The 16,877-nt window shown below is 61.1% G+C and overlaps 3 protein-coding genes across 5 annotated transcripts; all 3 read left to right on the top strand.

The window, feature by feature from the left end:
- Positions 1-54: 54 nt before the first annotated feature.
- LOC107055677 (fibrous sheath CABYR-binding protein-like) lies at positions 55-3,345 on the top strand. Its single transcript, XM_015300827.3, has 4 exons — positions 55-190; positions 268-331; positions 435-489; positions 614-3,345. Exons 1-4 carry the CDS (start codon positions 119-121, stop codon positions 1,788-1,790), a joined length of 1,368 nt encoding a protein of 455 aa, XP_015156313.3. The 5' UTR covers positions 55-118; the 3' UTR covers positions 1,791-3,345.
- A 2,515-nt stretch (positions 3,346-5,860) lies between these two features.
- Positions 5,861-7,962, top strand: LOC121109284 (fibrous sheath CABYR-binding protein-like). The gene is made up of 4 exons (XM_040660005.2): positions 5,861-6,338; positions 6,416-6,479; positions 6,583-6,637; positions 6,786-7,962. The coding sequence occupies exons 1-4, from the start codon at positions 6,234-6,236 to the stop codon at positions 7,960-7,962; spliced, it is 1,401 nt and encodes a 466-aa protein (XP_040515939.1). The 5' UTR covers positions 5,861-6,233.
- Positions 7,963-8,060: 98 nt separating this feature from the next.
- Positions 8,061-15,040, top strand: LOC101750794 (fibrous sheath CABYR-binding protein-like). Of its 3 annotated transcripts, none has more exons than XM_040660008.1 (6): positions 8,061-8,196; positions 8,274-8,337; positions 10,261-10,315; positions 10,463-12,014; positions 12,118-12,172; positions 12,320-15,040. In XM_040660008.1, exons 1-4 carry the CDS (start codon positions 8,125-8,127, stop codon positions 11,637-11,639), a joined length of 1,368 nt encoding a protein of 455 aa, XP_040515942.1. In that variant the 5' UTR covers positions 8,061-8,124; the 3' UTR covers positions 11,640-12,014; positions 12,118-12,172; positions 12,320-15,040. The 3 variants fall into 3 exon arrangements, with proteins under 3 accessions (XP_040515942.1, XP_040515954.1, XP_040515948.1); XM_040660020.1 differs by lacking the exons at positions 12,118-12,172; positions 12,320-15,040 and adding exons at positions 8,441-8,495; positions 8,620-10,171 and having other exon boundaries at positions 10,463-10,491; XM_040660014.1 differs by lacking the exons at positions 8,061-8,196; positions 8,274-8,337 and adding exons at positions 9,799-10,030; positions 10,108-10,171.
- Positions 15,041-16,877: the final 1,837 nt, after the last annotated feature.

The raw sequence follows: 16,877 nt of genomic DNA, 5'->3' as shown, positions 1-16,877 counted from the left end.
CTCCGGCTCAGACCGCTGAAGGGTTTCCCTTCCCGGCTGCTGCTGATCCCTTCCTATTCCGGAGTCACACAGCCCAGCAGTGCCCCCGAGCAGCGATGGGTCCCAAGGACCACTTGGGATGGTCATGCAGATGCTGGTGCTGCTGCAGCACAGCCTGTTTGCAGTCGTGCTGCGGTCCCGGCGGCTGCAGGTAGGTGATGGATGAGGGGCCCGGGGGCGCGGGGACACAGGGGCTGCCCCTCACCCACCCACTCACTGCTTCCACAGAAGATCTGCCGGAGGTTGGGGAAGAAGAGGAGAGTGCCGAGCGCCAGGAGGAAGAAGGGGAGAGGTGAGCAGCCCCAGTGCCAGCGCTGAGCAGCCTGCAAGGGGTCGGCCCCCCAGTGTGGGGCTGGGCAGGGGTCCCGGCCGTTCACACGCTCTTGCTTTGGCAGTTGCTTGCGGGAAGGACGGAGCAGCAGGGATGCCGTCGCCGACCTGGGAGTTGCGGTGAGTGCTGCTTTGCCAACCTGCCCCCCATTGCTGCAGGGCCTGGCGTCAGGGCCACGGGCGGGGGCTGTGCCGCGGGCATGGCGGCAGCGGGTCCCCTCATCTCCTCCATTTCCTCCTGCAGGACGAGCCCACGGGAAAGGAGCAGGAAGCCACCCCGCGCCCCGCTGGCATCCATGCTGTCCCTGGGCTCCCTTGATGAATCTTCTTCCTCCTCCGGTTCCTCCCTCTACTCCTTCCCAGAGCCCTGGCCCATTGCACTGTCAGAGTTGGCTGCCCTTGCCCCTCGGGCCACCCCAGAGCCACGCGAGCCACAACCAGAGCCAGGGCCACAGCAAGAACCAGAGCCAGAGCCAGAGGAAGAGCTGGAGCCTGATCCAGAGTCAGAGCCAGAGTCAGAGGCAGAGTCAGAGGCAGAGGCAGAGCCAGAGGAAGAGCTGGAGCCACAACCAGAGTCAGAGGCAGCGTCAGAGGAAGAGCCAGAGGAAGAGCCTGAGGCTGAGCCATCCCTGTGCCCCAGCTCGGAGTCCCCGGCTCTGCTGCCAGCAGCCCCCAGCACCCCCTATTCCCTGCGGATGACTGAGCAGAGCGATGGAGCGCAGAGCCCCATGGAGCCCTCCCCGCCCCACTGCTCCCACACGGAGCTCATCCAGGAGCTGATCTGTGCCATCCGTGGGAACCACGCAGCCGTTGAGCGCCGCTGCCAACTGCTGCGGGCAGTGCTGGAGCGGCAGAGGGCAGCCGGGACGCCCAGAGAGCCCTTTCACGACCCCCCAGCCCAGAAGCCCCCCACCCAGGAGCCCCCGGCCCAGGAGCCCCCCAGTCTCCATCTGCTTGTTCAGATTAATGTCCTTAGTACGGGGATGTGGCCGCTACTGAAGAGGGCCACCGACATGGATATGAACAATCACAAGGACACGGACATGGACACGGATGCGGACATGAACCTGGACACAGATGAGCACCCAGAAGTGGGAGCAGACGGGAGCGCCCCACAGGATCTGGACCAGAGCGTGCTGATGGACCCAGGCAGGATCAGCCCGATGGATCCACGCCGAAACATCCCCATGGATCCATGCAGGGCCATCCCGGCAGATGCAGGCAGGACCAACCCTACGGGGTGCCTCTGGGGTCCCAAGGGCACGGCCCATCTGCGGGTGACCCCGGGGCTGTGCCGGGCCAGGCAGCGCCTGCAGCACAGCTTCCCCAGGCTGTGGCAGTGGGTGCAGGAGCGCTGGAGGCACTGCCGTGCACAGCCCTTTTGGCAGCGCTGGTCCTCCGTGGGGAGGAAGACTCCCTGAGCCCGAGTGTGGGGCCCGGCAATGCCACAGCCCCACCGCGCTCCCTCCGGCTCAGACCGCTGAAGGGTTTCCCTTCCCGGCTGCTGCTGATCCCTTCCTATCCCGGGGTCACACAGCCCAGCAGTGCCCCCGAGCAGCGATGGGGCTGCACCCATCCTGGGGCTGTAGCACAGAACTGCAGAACCTCAGCCCGGTTTGGGTGGGAACGGCCCCCAAAGCCCACCCCGTGCCAACCCCATGGGCTGGGGCTGCTCCCGTGGGCCGGATGGTAAAGTCCCCTCTGCGGGAATGGAATGCTTTTCTCTGTAACAGCAAGGTAAGAATTTTATGTCACGGCCATCGTGCATCACCGTTTGGGTACGTGGAATAATGTATAGGAAGAACTATTGCAAAATAATCAGCAATATACGCATACAGCCAGCAACACTTCGTGTTAGCCTGTACGGATGTGTATATGCAATATTCCATCGCCTGCTCAGGTGCAGTGCAAGAATATCCTGCACGAGAGATTCCATACTCCCTTACAACTTTCCCCTTCTTCCATTGCAATCCCTGTTTCTATACACTTCCCAGGCCCCTCAGTTAGTTTGTCCAGGCCCCTCACTTCAACCCCTTTAACCTGTATACTACCGGGAGAAAATAAAGCCACCCTTGCTCTGATTAGCTGAAGACCTTGGGAGCTGTAACCACATTCAGCACACATGGAGGCAGAGAACCACATGACTGTAACTACTGGTGCCAGACGGACCCTCTCAGCACCATCACCAGACGTCTGGCTTGCACCCCTGGCATGGCTGGGAGCAGATGCTATGAAGACCATGGGCCAGCCCTGCCGGCCCTGAGGTGGCCTGATGGCAGTGAGTGGCGAGGAGCCACGGGTCCACGTGTGACAAAGGAGCAGAAGTGGATTGCCAACTGGTGGAAGACTCCACCCCTTACGAATGGAAGCCGCTTTGCGTTGTCCCAGCTGGGAGCAGACGGGGGAGACGACCTGTGCAGGAGGAGCTGAGCGCCAACACGGAGCTGCACGTCGTGCAGGATGGGCTGCATGGCAGGCTGGGAGCGGGGCGCGATGGGTGGCACATGGGCTGCTGACAGAGTGCTGCACCGAGACGGGGCACCGATGGCTCCTTCCTGCTCAGGGAGAGTGAGACGTTCGTTGGGGACTGCGTTCTGTCCATCCGGAGTGATGAGAATTGCAGCGCTGCCGCATCCATTGGCGGCAGGACGCCAGCATCCACAGGATCTCCCTACCAGACAACCTGGTGTTTGACAGGCTCTACGGCCTCATCACCCACTGCAGGGAGATGCTGCTGAGCTACAACAGACCTGAGATGAGGCTGGCACAGCTGGTGCCTCGGTCCAACACCCGCAGCAACACAGACCGGGCGCTGCAGGACGGCACAGGAGGGACGAGCCCAGCTCCAGCGCCATCTACTTCAGGGCAGGATGGAAGATCCAGCACTGCCACACGTAGCAAGAGGGACACGTTTAATGAGGCACTTGAGCCAGTGCATGTTGCCCATCACACGCAATAAAAGCTTTTGTTCTGCACTAACAACGGAGTCCGTGTCCAATTGCCGCAGGCAAACCTTGCTCTTAATTGCCTCCCTCAGCCTGTATGAGGGCCTTTGGACAGGATTTCAGAAGGGCACAGCGGTGCGTCACCGGTATTCCATAGCTGTAGGCAGCACCACCTCATCATCCGCAGCAACGTCCGGAGCTCCTCAGCTGTTTGAGGCTCCAGAGCCCAGCAGGTTGTTCCCTTCCTCGCTGCTCCCCAGGGCTCGGGATGCAGCAGCGATTTCACAACACAAACAGGTCACTCATTGGTGGCCGTGCCGGCCGGGCCTGCTGTGGGGAAACTCCATAGCCATTAAGTCTGAGCAAGTTTAGGAGCTGACTGTCCCTGTTATGCATCGCTCCTTTGTCTTGGTAGCTCTCAGCTCATCCACGTCCTCAATTTTGAGCGGTTCTGTTTGATCCGAGCCGTCCGAGCTCCCTGCTTTATTCTGACTGCTGTTGGTGCTGCACGCTCGGCCCCGCTGGGGGTTTCCACTGCCCACACCCCAGGACAGACTCGATCACACACTTCGCCTGGGATCCCGGGCCCAGCAGGGGCAGTGATTAATGCTAAACGAAGCGCCTCTATTAACTGATCTTCTTTTGCCTTCAATTCCAATTCTCCTTTAAGCTTTGTTTCAGCTCCCAGCTGATCCTGTACATCTGGCCCTGGTGAAGGCTTTGATGAATTGGGCACGTACAAAGATGTGTGTATCCCACCTGTTTACCCGTACTATAATTGTAAAGGCTTCAGAAAGGAAGCCTCCCCCCTTTCGGCTTTGGCTTCCCTTGTGGTTACCAATTCATGGCTTTGGAGTTAGAGAAGGATTTCACACCAAAAGCTGCTCCAGCATTTGCTAAAAATTCCACTCTTGGCTGCAATTCCTTCCTTAGCTTAATCTTCCCCACCCCTAACTGCTACTGCACGTTACCCAATCCACCGCCCCTCTTGGCACTGACTGCTGTTCTGTTCTATGAGGGTGGAACCCTCCAGGCTCCCACCAGCCCCCTCCCCTTGTTCAGCTCTTCCTGGGGAGGTCTCTGGGTCCTAGAGCCCTGCTCTCAGCTGCTCCCCTCCTAAGGCTCCCCATGCTGACACTGGGATGTCCAGTTTCCTGCATGTCTGCAGACAAAGGCTGTTCTCGCTCCCAGTCTCCTGTACTGTCCCCATTCACAAGTCACACTTTGCTGATGTTCTGCTTACAATCTTTGTTGTTGTTGCTGTTGTTGTTGGTTTGTTTGTTCCTCACAGTTCCACTATTCGTACCCTCAATTGCACTTCCCACGTCCATGTGCCATTAACAATCCCATGTGCCATTGACAATCACACTTCTGTATACCATTAACATTTACACTTCCATATCCCATAAACCTTTAACAATCACACAGGCAGCGACAACAACCAGTCCAGTTTATCCTAAGGATTCTTCCTCTCCTCCAAGGTATCAGTGGGAATGGGCCTTCCCATTGACCTGATTGCAGAGTCTTTACCAGTATTATGGTTTTTCCGTGAACATTCACTCTTTCCTCATTAACTAAAATGAAATGAGGGCTATTGGTTGTCCTCCATCAACACACCTGTAGCTTTAGCAAGCCTTCCTCCTGGAGGTGACTTCTCCATTCCCTCTTTCTGCTTAAGCAGCACAGTTTAAGGGTGCTATGGGCTCAACTGTGGCTTGTCCTGTAGGCAAGTGTGGTATGTCTACGGGATGTTTGCTTTCTCACTATAGTAAAACCTGTGACACTTTCTGGGATATTTATCCCGGGCCATGATCTGCACAGATTGCAGGGCTGTTTTTCATGCCCTGAGGTAATGCGGTCCAATGATACGGCTGAGTTCTGTGTGGGGGTCCCTGCTGATCCAAGCCCTGCAGCACCTCTTTCCATGGGCGCAGCCGTGGGCATCAGCTGTGCCTGAGAGAATATCAGCTGAGCAATACGAGTGCCTGCCAGTACTACATAGAGGCCAAGTCCCATAGGGCACAGTACAATAAAGCTTCCCTACGAGGCTCGTGTCCTGGGGCTATGATAGTGGGGAAGACTTCCACCATGTCTGTATGCACGGCTTTCCTCGCTGCCCTCTGCACAACTGTGCGTGTGTCACACGGGTCAGGAGGGGACAAATCCGTCCCTTCTTCAGGGTCTGATGGTCCAGGATGAAAAGGGATGCCAGGATCCGTGGGAGGGGAGGCAGTAAAAACCCCACCCGATGGCGGTAGCGGAAGAAAAGCACTGGGGCACATTGGAAACCTCCACCAAAGGCAGTGGGGATGGGGGTTCCACCGCCCGGGGGTGGCAGCAGCCCCACGCGCCCGTCCTGCTGTCCCTGGAGGTGTCCCCCCCACCCTGCCCCCATACCAGTGCTGTCCCTGTCCCACTGCTGTGTTTTGCTGCCCACGCGTGTCCCTGCCCAGCAGGCGCCCTGCAGACCCTGCAACAGAAGCCGCCAAACAGGAAAGGGGCAGAACCAGCAGTGTCTGTTTGCTTTTGGTTTGCTTTCATTTTCCGCCCTCTGGAGCTGCTGCAGCGGGGCCATGGCCCTCAGCTCTCCGTGCAGGAGCAAAGCCCCAGGGCAGGGCAGTTCCAGCAGCCAGCCCGGGAGCTCCAGGGCCACCGGCCAGGGAGGGGCTGCGCGGTGGGTTTGTCCCAGCCCCGGTGCTCGGCACGGAGGGGCTCCGGATAACCCAAAGTTCCATCCGGTGCTGCAGGCCGGAGAGAGGGAATGGAACACTGCATTATGACGTAACAATGACAGGTCCACGTATGTCACAAACGGGCCCTGCAGGAGGGGTCAGCTCACACGGGCACAGTGGGCCTCATTCCTCCTGAGGAAGCGACGGAGCATCACCGGAGCACCAGTGGAGGAGCATCGCTGTGGTCATGGAGAGCCCCAGCTACACAGGACCACTTGGGATGGTCATGCAGATGATGCTGCTGCTGCAGCACAGCCTGTTTTCAGTCGTGCTGCGGTTCCGGCGGCTGCGGGTAGGTGATGGATGAGGGGCCCGGGGGTGCGGGGGCACAGGGGCTGCCCCTCACCCACCCACTCACTGCTCCCACAGAAGATCTGCCGGAGGTTGGGGAAGAAGAGGAGAGCGCCGAGCGCCAGGAGGAAGAAGGGGAGAGGTGAGCAGCCCCAGTGCCAGCGCTGAGCAGCCTGCAAGGGGTCGGCCCCCCAGTGTGGGGCTGGGCGGGGGTCCCGGCCGTTCACACGCTCTTGCTTTGGCAGATGCTTGCGGGAAGGACGGAGCAGCAGGGATGCCGTCGCCGACCTGGGAGTTGCGGTGAGTGCTGCTTGGCCAACCTGCCCCCCATTGCTGCAGGGCCTGGCGTCAGGGCCACGGGCGGGGGCTGTGCTGGGGTCGTGGCCGGGGGCTGTGCTGCGGGCATGGCGGCAGCGGGTCCCCTCATCTCCTCCATTTCCTCCTGCAGGACGAGCCCACGGGAAAGGAGCAGGAAGCCACCCCGGGCCCCGCTGGCATCCATGCTGTCCCTGGGCTCCCTCGATGAATCTTCTTCCTCCTCCTGTTCCTCCCTCTACTCCTTCCCAGAGCCCTGGCCCGGTGCACTGTCAGAGTTGGCTGCCCGTGCCCCTCGTGCCGCCCCAGAGCCACGAGAGCCACAACCAGGGCCAGAGCCACAGCAAGAACCAGAGCCAGAGCCAGAGGCAGAGCTGGAGCCCCAACCAGAGTCAGAGCCAGAGTCAGAGGCAGAGTCAGAGGCAGAGGAAGAGCCTGAGGAAGAGCTGGAGCCACAACCAGAGTCAGAGGCAGCGTCAGAGGAAGAGCCAGAGGAAGAGCCTGAGGCAGAGCCATCCCTGTGCCCCAGCTCGGAGTCCCCGGCTCTGCTGCCAGCAGCCCCCAGCACCCCCTATTCCCTGCGGATGACTGAGCAGAGCGATGGAGCGCAGAGCCCCATGGAGCCCTCCCCGCCCCACTGCTCCCACACGGAGCTCATCCAGGAGCTGATCTGTGCCATCCGTGAGAACCACGCAGCCGTTGAGCGCCGCTGCCAACTGCTGCGGGCAGTGCTGGAGCGGCAGAGGGCAGCCGGGACGCCCAGAGAGCCCCTTCACGACCCCCCGGCCCAGAAGCCCCCCACCCAGGAGCCCCCGGCCCAGGAGCCCCCCAGTCTCCATCTGCTTGTTCAGACGAATGTCCTTAGTACGGGGATGTGGCCGCTACTGAAGAGGGCCACCGACATGGATATGAACAATCACAAGGACACGCACATGGACACGGATGCGGACATGAATCTGGACACAGATGAGCACCCAGAAGTGGGAGCAGACGGGAGCGCCCCACAGGATCTGGACCAGAGCGTGCTGATGGACCCAGGCAGGATCAGCCCGATGGATCCACGCCGAAACATCCCCATGGATCCATGCAGGGCCATCCCGGCAGATGCAGGCAGGACCAACCCAACGGGGTGCCTCTGGGGTCCCAAGGGCACGGCCCATCTGCGGGTGACCCCGGGGCTGTGCCGGGCCAGGCAGCGCCTGCAGCACAGCTTCTCCAGGCTGTGGCGGTGGGTGCAGGAGCGCTGGAGGCACTGCCGTGCACAGCCCTTTTGGCAGCGCTGGTCCTCCGTGGGGAGGAAGACTCCCTGAGCCCGAGTGTGGAGCCCGGCAATACCACAGCCCCACCGCGCTCCCTCCGGCTCAGACCGCTGAAGGGTTTCCCTTCCCGGCTGCTGCTGATCCCTTCCTATTCCGGAGTCACACAGCCCAGCAGTGCCCCCGAGCAGCGATGGGTCCCAAGGACCACTTGGGATGGTCATGCAGATGCTGGTGCTGCTGCAGCACAGCCTGTTTGCAGTCGTGCTGCGGTCCCGGCGGCTGCAGGTAGGTGATGGATGAGGGGCCCGGGGGCGCGGGGGCACAGGGGCTGCCCCTCACCCACCCACTCACTGCTTCCACAGAAGATCTGCCGGAGGTTGGGGAAGAAGAGGAGAGTGCCGAGCGCCAGGAGGAAGAAGGGGAGAGGTGAGCAGCCCCAGTGCCAGCGCTGAGCAGCCTGCAAGGGGTCGGCCCCCCAGTGTGGGGCTGGGCAGGGGTCCCGGCCGTTCACACGCTCTTGCTTTGGCAGTTGCTTGCGGGAAGGACGGAGCAGCAGGGATGCCGTCGCCGACCTGGGAGTTGCGGTGAGTGCTGCTTTGCCAACCTGCCCCCCATTGCTGCAGGGCCTGGCGTCAGGGCCACGGGCGGGGGCTGTGCCGCGGGCATGGCGGCAGCGGGTCCCCTCATCTCCTCCATTTCCTCCTGCAGGACGAGCCCACGGGAAAGGAGCAGGAAGCCACCCCGCGCCCCGCTGGCATCCATGCTGTCCCTGGGCTCCCTTGATGAATCTTCTTCCTCCTCCGGTTCCTCCCTCTACTCCTTCCCAGAGCCCTGGCCCATTGCACTGTCAGAGTTGGCTGCCCTTGCCCCTCGGGCCACCCCAGAGCCACGCGAGCCACAACCAGAGCCAGGGCCACAGCAAGAACCAGAGCCAGAGCCAGAGGAAGAGCTGGAGCCTGATCCAGAGTCAGAGCCAGAGTCAGAGGCAGAGTCAGAGGCAGAGGAAGAGCCTGAGGAAGAGCTGGAGCCACAACCAGAGTCAGAGGCAGCGTCAGAGGAAGAGCCAGAGGAAGAGCCTGAGGCTGAGCCATCCCTGTGCCCCAGCTCGGAGTCCCCGGCTCTGCTGCCAGCAGCCCCCAGCACCCCCTATTCCCTGCGGATGACTGAGCAGAGCGATGGAGCGCAGAGCCCCATGGAGCCCTCCCCGCCCCACTGCTCCCACACGGAGCTCATCCAGGAGCTGATCTGTGCCATCCGTGGGAACCACGCAGCCGTTGAGCGCCGCTGCCAACTGCTGCGGGCAGTGCTGGAGCGGCAGAGGGCAGCCGGGACGCCCAGAGAGCCCTTTCACGACCCCCCAGCCCAGAAGCCCCCCACCCAGGAGCCCCCGGCCCAGGAGCCCCCCAGTCTCCATCTGCTTGTTCAGATTAATGTCCTTAGTACGGGGATGTGGCCGCTACTGAAGAGGGCCACCGACATGGATATGAACAATCACAAGGACACGGACATGGACACGGATGCGGACATGAACCTGGACACAGATGAGCACCCAGAAGTGGGAGCAGACGGGAGCGCCCCACAGGATCTGGACCAGAGCGTGCTGATGGACCCAGGCAGGATCAGCCCGATGGATCCACGCCGAAACATCCCCATGGATCCATGCAGGGCCATCCCGGCAGATGCAGGCAGGACCAACCCTACGGGGTGCCTCTGGGGTCCCAAGGGCACGGCCCATCTGCGGGTGACCCCGGGGCTGTGCCGGGCCAGGCAGCGCCTGCAGCACAGCTTCCCCAGGCTGTGGCGGTGGGTGCAGGAGCGCTGGAGGCACTGCCGTGCACAGCCCTTTTGGCAGCGCTGGTCCTCCGTGGGGAGGAAGACTCCCTGAGCCCGAGTGTGGGGCCCGGCAATGCCACAGCCCCACCGCGCTCCCTCCGGCTCAGACCGCTGAAGGGTTTCCCTTCCCGGCTGCTGCTGATCCCTTCCCATCCCGGAGTCACACAGCCCAGCAGTGCCCCCGAGCAGCAATGGGTCCCAAGGACCACTTGGGATGGTCATGCAGATGCTGGTGCTGTTGCAGCACAGCCTGTTTGCAGTCGTGCTGCGGTCCCGGCGGCTGCGGGTAGGTGATGGATGAGGGGCCCGGGGGCGCGGGGGCACAGGGGCTGCCCCTCACCCACCCACTCACTGCTCCCACAGAAGATCTGCCGGAGGTTGGGGAAGAAGAGGAGAGTGCCGAGCGCCAGGAGGAAGAAGGGGAGAGGTGAGCAGCCCCAGTGCCTGCGCTGAGCAGCCCAGCCAGTGTGGGGCTGGGCGGGGGTCCCGGCCGTTCACACGCTCTTGCTTTGGCAGATGCTTGCGGGAAGGACGGAGCAGCGGGGATGTCGTCGCCGACCTGGGAGTTGCGGTGAGTGCTGCTTGGCCAACCTGCCCCCCATTGCTGCAGGGCCTGGCGTCAGGGCCACGGGCGGGGGCTGTGCTGGGGTCGTGGCCGGGGGCTGTGCTGCGGCATGGCGGCAGCGGGTCCCCTCATCTCCTCCATTTCCTCCTGCAGGACGAGCCCACGGGAAAGGAGCAGGAAGCCACCCCGCGCCCCGCTGGCATCCATGCTGTCCCTGGGCTCCCTTGATGAATCTTCTTCCTCCTCCGGTTCCTCCCTCTACTCCTTCCCAGAGCCCTGGCCCGGTGCACTGTCAGAGTTGGCTGCCCTTGCCCCTCGTGCCGCCCCAGAGCCACGAGAGCCACAACCAGGGCCAGAGCCACAGCAAGAACCAGAGCCAGAGCCAGAGGCAGAGCTGGAGCCCCAACCAGAGTCAGAGCCAGAGTCAGAGGCAGAGGCAGAGGCAGAGGAAGAGCCTGAGGAAGAGCTGGAGCCACAACCAGAGTCAGAGGCAGCGTCAGAGGAAGAGCCAGAGGAAGAGCCTGAGGCTGAGCCATCCCTGTGCCCCAGCTCGGAGTCCCCGGCTCTGCTGAGAGCAGCCCCCAGCACCCCCTATTCCCTGCGGATGACTGAGCAGAGCGATGGAGCGCAGAGCCCCATGGAGCCCTCCCCGCCCCACTGCTCCCACACGGAGCTCATCCAGGAGCTGATCTGTGCCATCCGTGAGAACCACGCAGCCGTTGAGCGCCGCTGCCAACTGCTGCGGGCAGTGCTGGAGCGGCAGAGGGCAGCCGGGACACCCAGAGAGCCCCTTCACGACCCCCCGGCCCAGGAGCACCCCGCCCAGGAGCCCCCCCCCCAGGAGCCCCCCAGTCTCCATCTGCTTGTTCAGATTAATGTCCTTAGTACGGGGATGTGGCCGCTACTGAAGAGGGCCACCGACATGGATATGAACAATCACAAGGACACGGACATGGACACGGATGCGGACATGAACCTGGACACAGATGAGCACCCAGAAGTGGGAGCAGACGGGAGCGCCCCACAGGATCTGGACCAGAGCGTGCTGATGGACCCAGGCAGGATCAGCCCGATGGATCCACGCCGAAACATCCCCATGGATCCATGCAGGGCCATCCCGGCAGATGCAGGCAGGACCAACCCTACGGGGTGCCTCTGGGGTCCCAAGGGCACGGCCCATCTGCGGGTGACCCCGGGGCTGTGCCGGGCCAGGCAGCGCCTGCAGCACAGCTTCTCCAGGCTGTGGCGGTGGGTGCAGGAGCGCTGGAGGCACTGCCGTGCACAGCCCTTTTGGCAGCGCTGGTCCTCCGTGGGGAGGAAGACTCCCTGAGCCCGAGTGTGGAGCCCGGCAATACCACAGCCCCACCGCGCTCCCTCCGGCTCAGACCGCTGAAGGGTTTCCCTTCCCGGCTGCTGCTGATCCCTTCCTATTCCGGAGTCACACAGCCCAGCAGTGCCCCCGAGCAGCGATGGGTCCCAAGGACCACTTGGGATGGTCATGCAGATGCTGGTGCTGCTGCAGCACAGCCTGTTTGCAGTCGTGCTGCGGTCCCGGCGGCTGCGGGTAGGTGATGGATGAGGGGCCCGGGGGCGCGGGGGCACAGGGGCTGCCCCTCACCCACCCACTCACTGCTCCCACAGAAGATCTGCCGGAGGTTGGGGAAGAAGAGGAGAGCGCCGAGCGCCAGGAGGAAGAAGGGCAGAGGTGAGCAGCCCCAGTGCCAGCGCTGAGCAGCCTGCAAGGGGTCGGCCCCCCAGTGTGGGGCTGGGCAGGGGTCCCGGCCGTTCACACGCTCTTGCTTTGGCAGATGCTTGCAGGAAGGACGGAGCAGCAGGGATGCCGTCGCCGACCTGGGAGTTGCGGTGAGTGCTGCTTGGCCAACCTGCCCCCCATTGCTGCAGGGCCTGGCGTCAGGGCCACGGGCGGGGGCTGTGCTGGGGTCGTGGCCGGGGGCTGTGCTGCGGCATGGCGGCAGCGGGTCCCCTCATCTCCTCCATTTCCTCCTGCAGGACGAGCCCACGGGAAAGGAGCAGGAAGCCACCCCGCGCCCCGCTGGCATCCATGCTGTCCCTGGGCTCCCTCGATGAATCTTCTTCCTCCTCCGGTTCCTCCCTCTACTCCTTCCCAGAGCCCTGGCCCATTGCACTGTCAGAGTTGGCTGCCCTTGCCCCTCGGGCCACCCCAGAGCCACGCGAGCCACAACCAGAGCCAGGGCCACAGCAAGAACCAGAGCCAGAGCCAGAGGAAGAGCTGGAGCCTGATCCAGAGTCAGAGCCAGAGTCAGAGGCAGAGGCAGAGCCTGAGGAAGAGCTGGAGCCACAACCAGAGTCAGAGGCAGCGTCAGAGGAAGAGCCAGAGGAAGAGCCTGAGGCTGAGCCATCCCTGTGCCCCAGCTCGGAGTCCCCGGCTCTGCTGCCAGCAGCCCCCAGCACCCCCTATTCCCTGCGGATGACTGAGCAGAGCGATGGAGCGCAGAGCCCCATGGAGCCCTCCCCGCCCCACTGCTCCCACACGGAGCTCATCCAGGAGCTGATCTGTGCCATCCGTGGGAACCACGCAGCCGTTGAGCGCCGCTGCCAACTGCTGCGGGCAGTGCTGGAGCGGCAGAGGGCAGCCGGGACGCCCAGAGAGCCCTTTCACGACCCCCCCAGCCCAGAAGCCCCCCACCCAGGAGCCCCCGGCCCAGGAGCCCCCCAGTCTCCATCTGCTTGTTCAGATTAATGTCCTTAGTACGGGGATGTGGCCGCTACTGAAGAGGGCCACCGACATGGATATGAACAATCACAAGGACACGGACATGGACACGGATGCGGACATGAACCTGGACACAGATGAGCACCCAGAAGTGGGAGCAGACGGGAGCGCCCCACAGGATCTGGACCAGAGCGTGCTGATGGACCCAGGCAGGATCAGCCCGATGGATCCACGCCGAAACATCCCCATGGATCCATGCAGGGCCATCCCGGCAGATGCAGGCAGGACCAACCCTACGGGGTGCCTCTGGGGTCCCAAGGGCACGGCCCATCTGCGGGTGACCCCGGGGCTGTGCCGGGCCAGGCAGCGCCTGCAGCACAGCTTCCCCAGGCTGTGGCGGTGGGTGCAGGAGCGCTGGAGGCACTGCCGTGCACAGCCCTTTTGGCAGCGCTGGTCCTCCGTGGGGAGGAAGACTCCCTGAGCCCGAGTGTGGGGCCCGGCAATGCCACAGCCCCACCGCGCTCCCTCCGGCTCAGACCGCTGAAGGGTTTCCCTTCCCGGCTGCTGCTGATCCCTTCCTATCCCGGGGTCACACAGCCCAGCAGTGCCCCCGAGCAGCGATGGGGCTGCACCCATCCTGGGGCTGTAGCACAGAACTGCAGAACCTCAGCCCGGTTTGGGTGGGAACGGCCCCCAAAGCCCACCCCGTGCCAACCCCATGGGCTGGGGCTGCTCCCGTGGGCCGGATGGTAAAGTCCCCTCTGCGGGAATGGAATGCTTTTCTCTGTAACAGCAAGGTAAGAATTTTATGTCACGGCCATCGTGCATCACTGTTTGGGTACGTGGAATAATGTATAGGAAGAACTATTGCAAAATAATCAGCAATATACGCATACAGCCAGCAACACTTCGTGTTAGCCTGTACGGATGTGTATATGCAATATTCCATCGCCTGCTCAGGTGCAGTGCAAGAATATCCTGCACGAGAGATTCCATACTCCCTTACAACTTTCCCCTTCTTCCATTGCAATCCCTGTTTCTATACACTTCCCAGGCCCCTCAGTTAGTTTGTCCAGGCCCCTCACTTCAACCCCTTTAACCTGTATACTACCGGGAGAAAATAAAGCCACCCTTGCTCTGATTAGCTGAAGACCTTGGGAGCTGTAACCACATTCAGCACACATGGAGGCAGAGAACCACATGACTGTAACTACTGGTGCCAGACGGACCCTCTCAGCACCATCACCAGACGTCTGGCTTGCACCCCTGGCATGGCTGGGAGCAGATGCTATGAAGACCATGGGCCAGCCCTGCCGGCCCTGAGGTGGCCTGATGGCAGTGAGTGGCGAGGAGCCACGGGTCCACGTGTGACAAAGGAGCAGAAGTGGATTGCCAACTGGTGGAAGACTCCACCCCTTACGAATGGAAGCCGCTTTGCGTTGTCCCAGCTGGGAGCAGACGGGGGAGACGACCTGTGCAGGAGGAGCTGAGCGCCAACACGGAGCTGCACGTCGTGCAGGATGGGCTGCATGGCAGGCTGGGAGCGGGGCGCGATGGGTGGCACATGGGCTGCTGACAGAGTGCTGCACCGAGACGGGGCACCGATGGCTCCTTCCTGCTCAGGGAGAGTGAGACGTTCGTTGGGGACTGCGTTCTGTCCATCCGGAGTGATGAGAATTGCAGCGCTGCCGCATCCATTGGCGGCAGGACGCCAGCATCCACAGGATCTCCCTACCAGACAACCTGGTGTTTGACAGGCTCTACGGCCTCATCACCCACTGCAGGGAGATGCTGCTGAGCTACAACAGACCTGAGATGAGGCTGGCACAGCTGGTGCCTCGGTCCAACACCCGCAGCAACACAGACCGGGCGCTGCAGGACGGCACAGGAGGGACGAGCCCAGCTCCAGCGCCATCTACTTCAGGGCAGGATGGAAGATCCAGCACTGCCACACGTAGCAAGAGGGACACGTTTAATGAGGCACTTGAGCCAGTGCATGTTGCCCATCACACGCAATAAAAGCTTTTGTTCTGCACTAACAACGGAGTCCGTGTCCAATTGCCGCAGGCAAACCTTGCTCTTAATTGCCTCCCTCAGCCTGTATGAGGGCCTTTGGACAGGATTTCAGAAGGGCACAGCGGTGCGTCACCGGTATTCCATAGCTGTAGGCAGCACCACCTCATCATCCGCAGCAACGTCCGGAGCTCCTCAGCTGTTTGAGGCTCCAGAGCCCAGCAGGTTGTTCCCTTCCTCGCTGCTCCCCAGGGCTCGGGATGCAGCAGCGATTTCACAACACAAACAGGTCACTCATTGGTGGCCGTGCCGGCCGGGCCTGCTGTGGGGAAACTCCATAGCCATTAAGTCTGAGCAAGTTTAGGAGCTGACTGTCCCTGTTATGCATCGCTCCTTTGTCTTGGTAGCTCTCAGCTCATCCACGTCCTCAATTTTGAGCGGTTCTGTTTGATCCGAGCCGTCCGAGCTCCCTGCTTTATTCTGACTGCTGTTGGTGCTGCACGCTCGGCCCCGCTGGGGGTTTCCACTGCCCACACCCCAGGACAGACTCGATCACACACTTCGCCTGGGATCCCGGGCCCAGCAGGGGCAGTGATTAATGCTAAACGAAGCGCCTCTATTAACTGATCTTCTTTTGCCTTCAATTCCAATTCTCCTTTAAGCTTTGTTTCAGCTCCCAGCTGATCCTGTACATCTGGCCCTGGTGAAGGCTTTGATGAATTGGGCACGTACAAAGATGTGTGTATCCCACCTGTTTACCCGTACTATAATTGTAAAGGCTTCAGAAAGGAAGCCTCCCCCCTTTCGGCTTTGGCTTCCCTTGTGGTTACCAATTCATGGCTTTGGAGTTAGAGAAGGATTTCACACCAAAAGCTGCTCCAGCATTTGCTAAAAATTCCACTCTTGGCTGCAATTCCTTCCTTAGCTTAATCTTCCCCACCCCTAACTGCTACTGCACGTTACCCAATCCACCGCCCCTCTTGGCACTGACTGCTGTTCTGTTCTATGAGGGTGGAACCCTCCAGGCTCCCACCAGCCCCCTCCCCTTGTTCAGCTCTTCCTGGGGAGGTCTCTGGGTCCTAGAGCCCTGCTCTCAGCTGCTCCCCTCCTAAGGCTCCCCATGCTGACACTGGGATGTCCAGTTTCCTGCATGTCTGCAGACAAAGGCTGTTCTCGCTCCCAGTCTCCTGTACTGTCCCCATTCACAAGTCACACTTTGCTGATGTTCTGCTTACAATCTTTGTTGTTGTTGCTGTTGTTGTTGGTTTGTTTGTTCCTCACAGTTCCACTATTCGTACCCTCAATTGCACTTCCCACGTCCATGTGCCATTAACAATCCCATGTGCCATTGACAATCACACTTCTGTATACCATTAACATTTACACTTCCATATCCCATAAACCTTTAACAATCACACAGGCAGCGACAACAACCAGTCCAGTTTATCCTAAGGATTCTTCCTCTCCTCCAAGGTATCAGTGGGAATGGGCCTTCCCATTGACCTGATTGCAGAGTCTTTACCAGTATTATGGTTTTTTCCGTGAACATTCACTCTTTCCTCATTAACTAAAATGAAATGAGGGCTATTGGTTGTCCTCCATCAACACACCTGTAGCTTTAGCAAGCCTTCCTCCTGGAGGTGACTTCTCCATTCCCTCTTTCTGCTTAAGCAGCACAGTTTAAGGGTGCTATGGGCTCAACTGTGGCTTGTCCTGTAGGCAAGTGTGGTATGTCTACGGGATGTTTGCTTTCTCACTATAGTAAAACCTGTGACACTTTCTGGGATATTTATCCCGGGCCATGATCTGCACAGATTGCAGGGCTGTTTTTCATGCCCTGAGGTAATGCGGTCCAATGAT

Source organism: Gallus gallus, chromosome 1 (assembly GCF_016699485.2).
Source record: "Gallus gallus isolate bGalGal1 chromosome 1, bGalGal1.mat.broiler.GRCg7b, whole genome shotgun sequence".
Taxonomy (NCBI): Eukaryota; Metazoa; Chordata; class Aves; order Galliformes; family Phasianidae; genus Gallus; species Gallus gallus.
The sequence above is the reverse complement of the archived record's forward strand: the minus strand, read 5'-3'. Positions and strand labels throughout refer to the sequence as shown.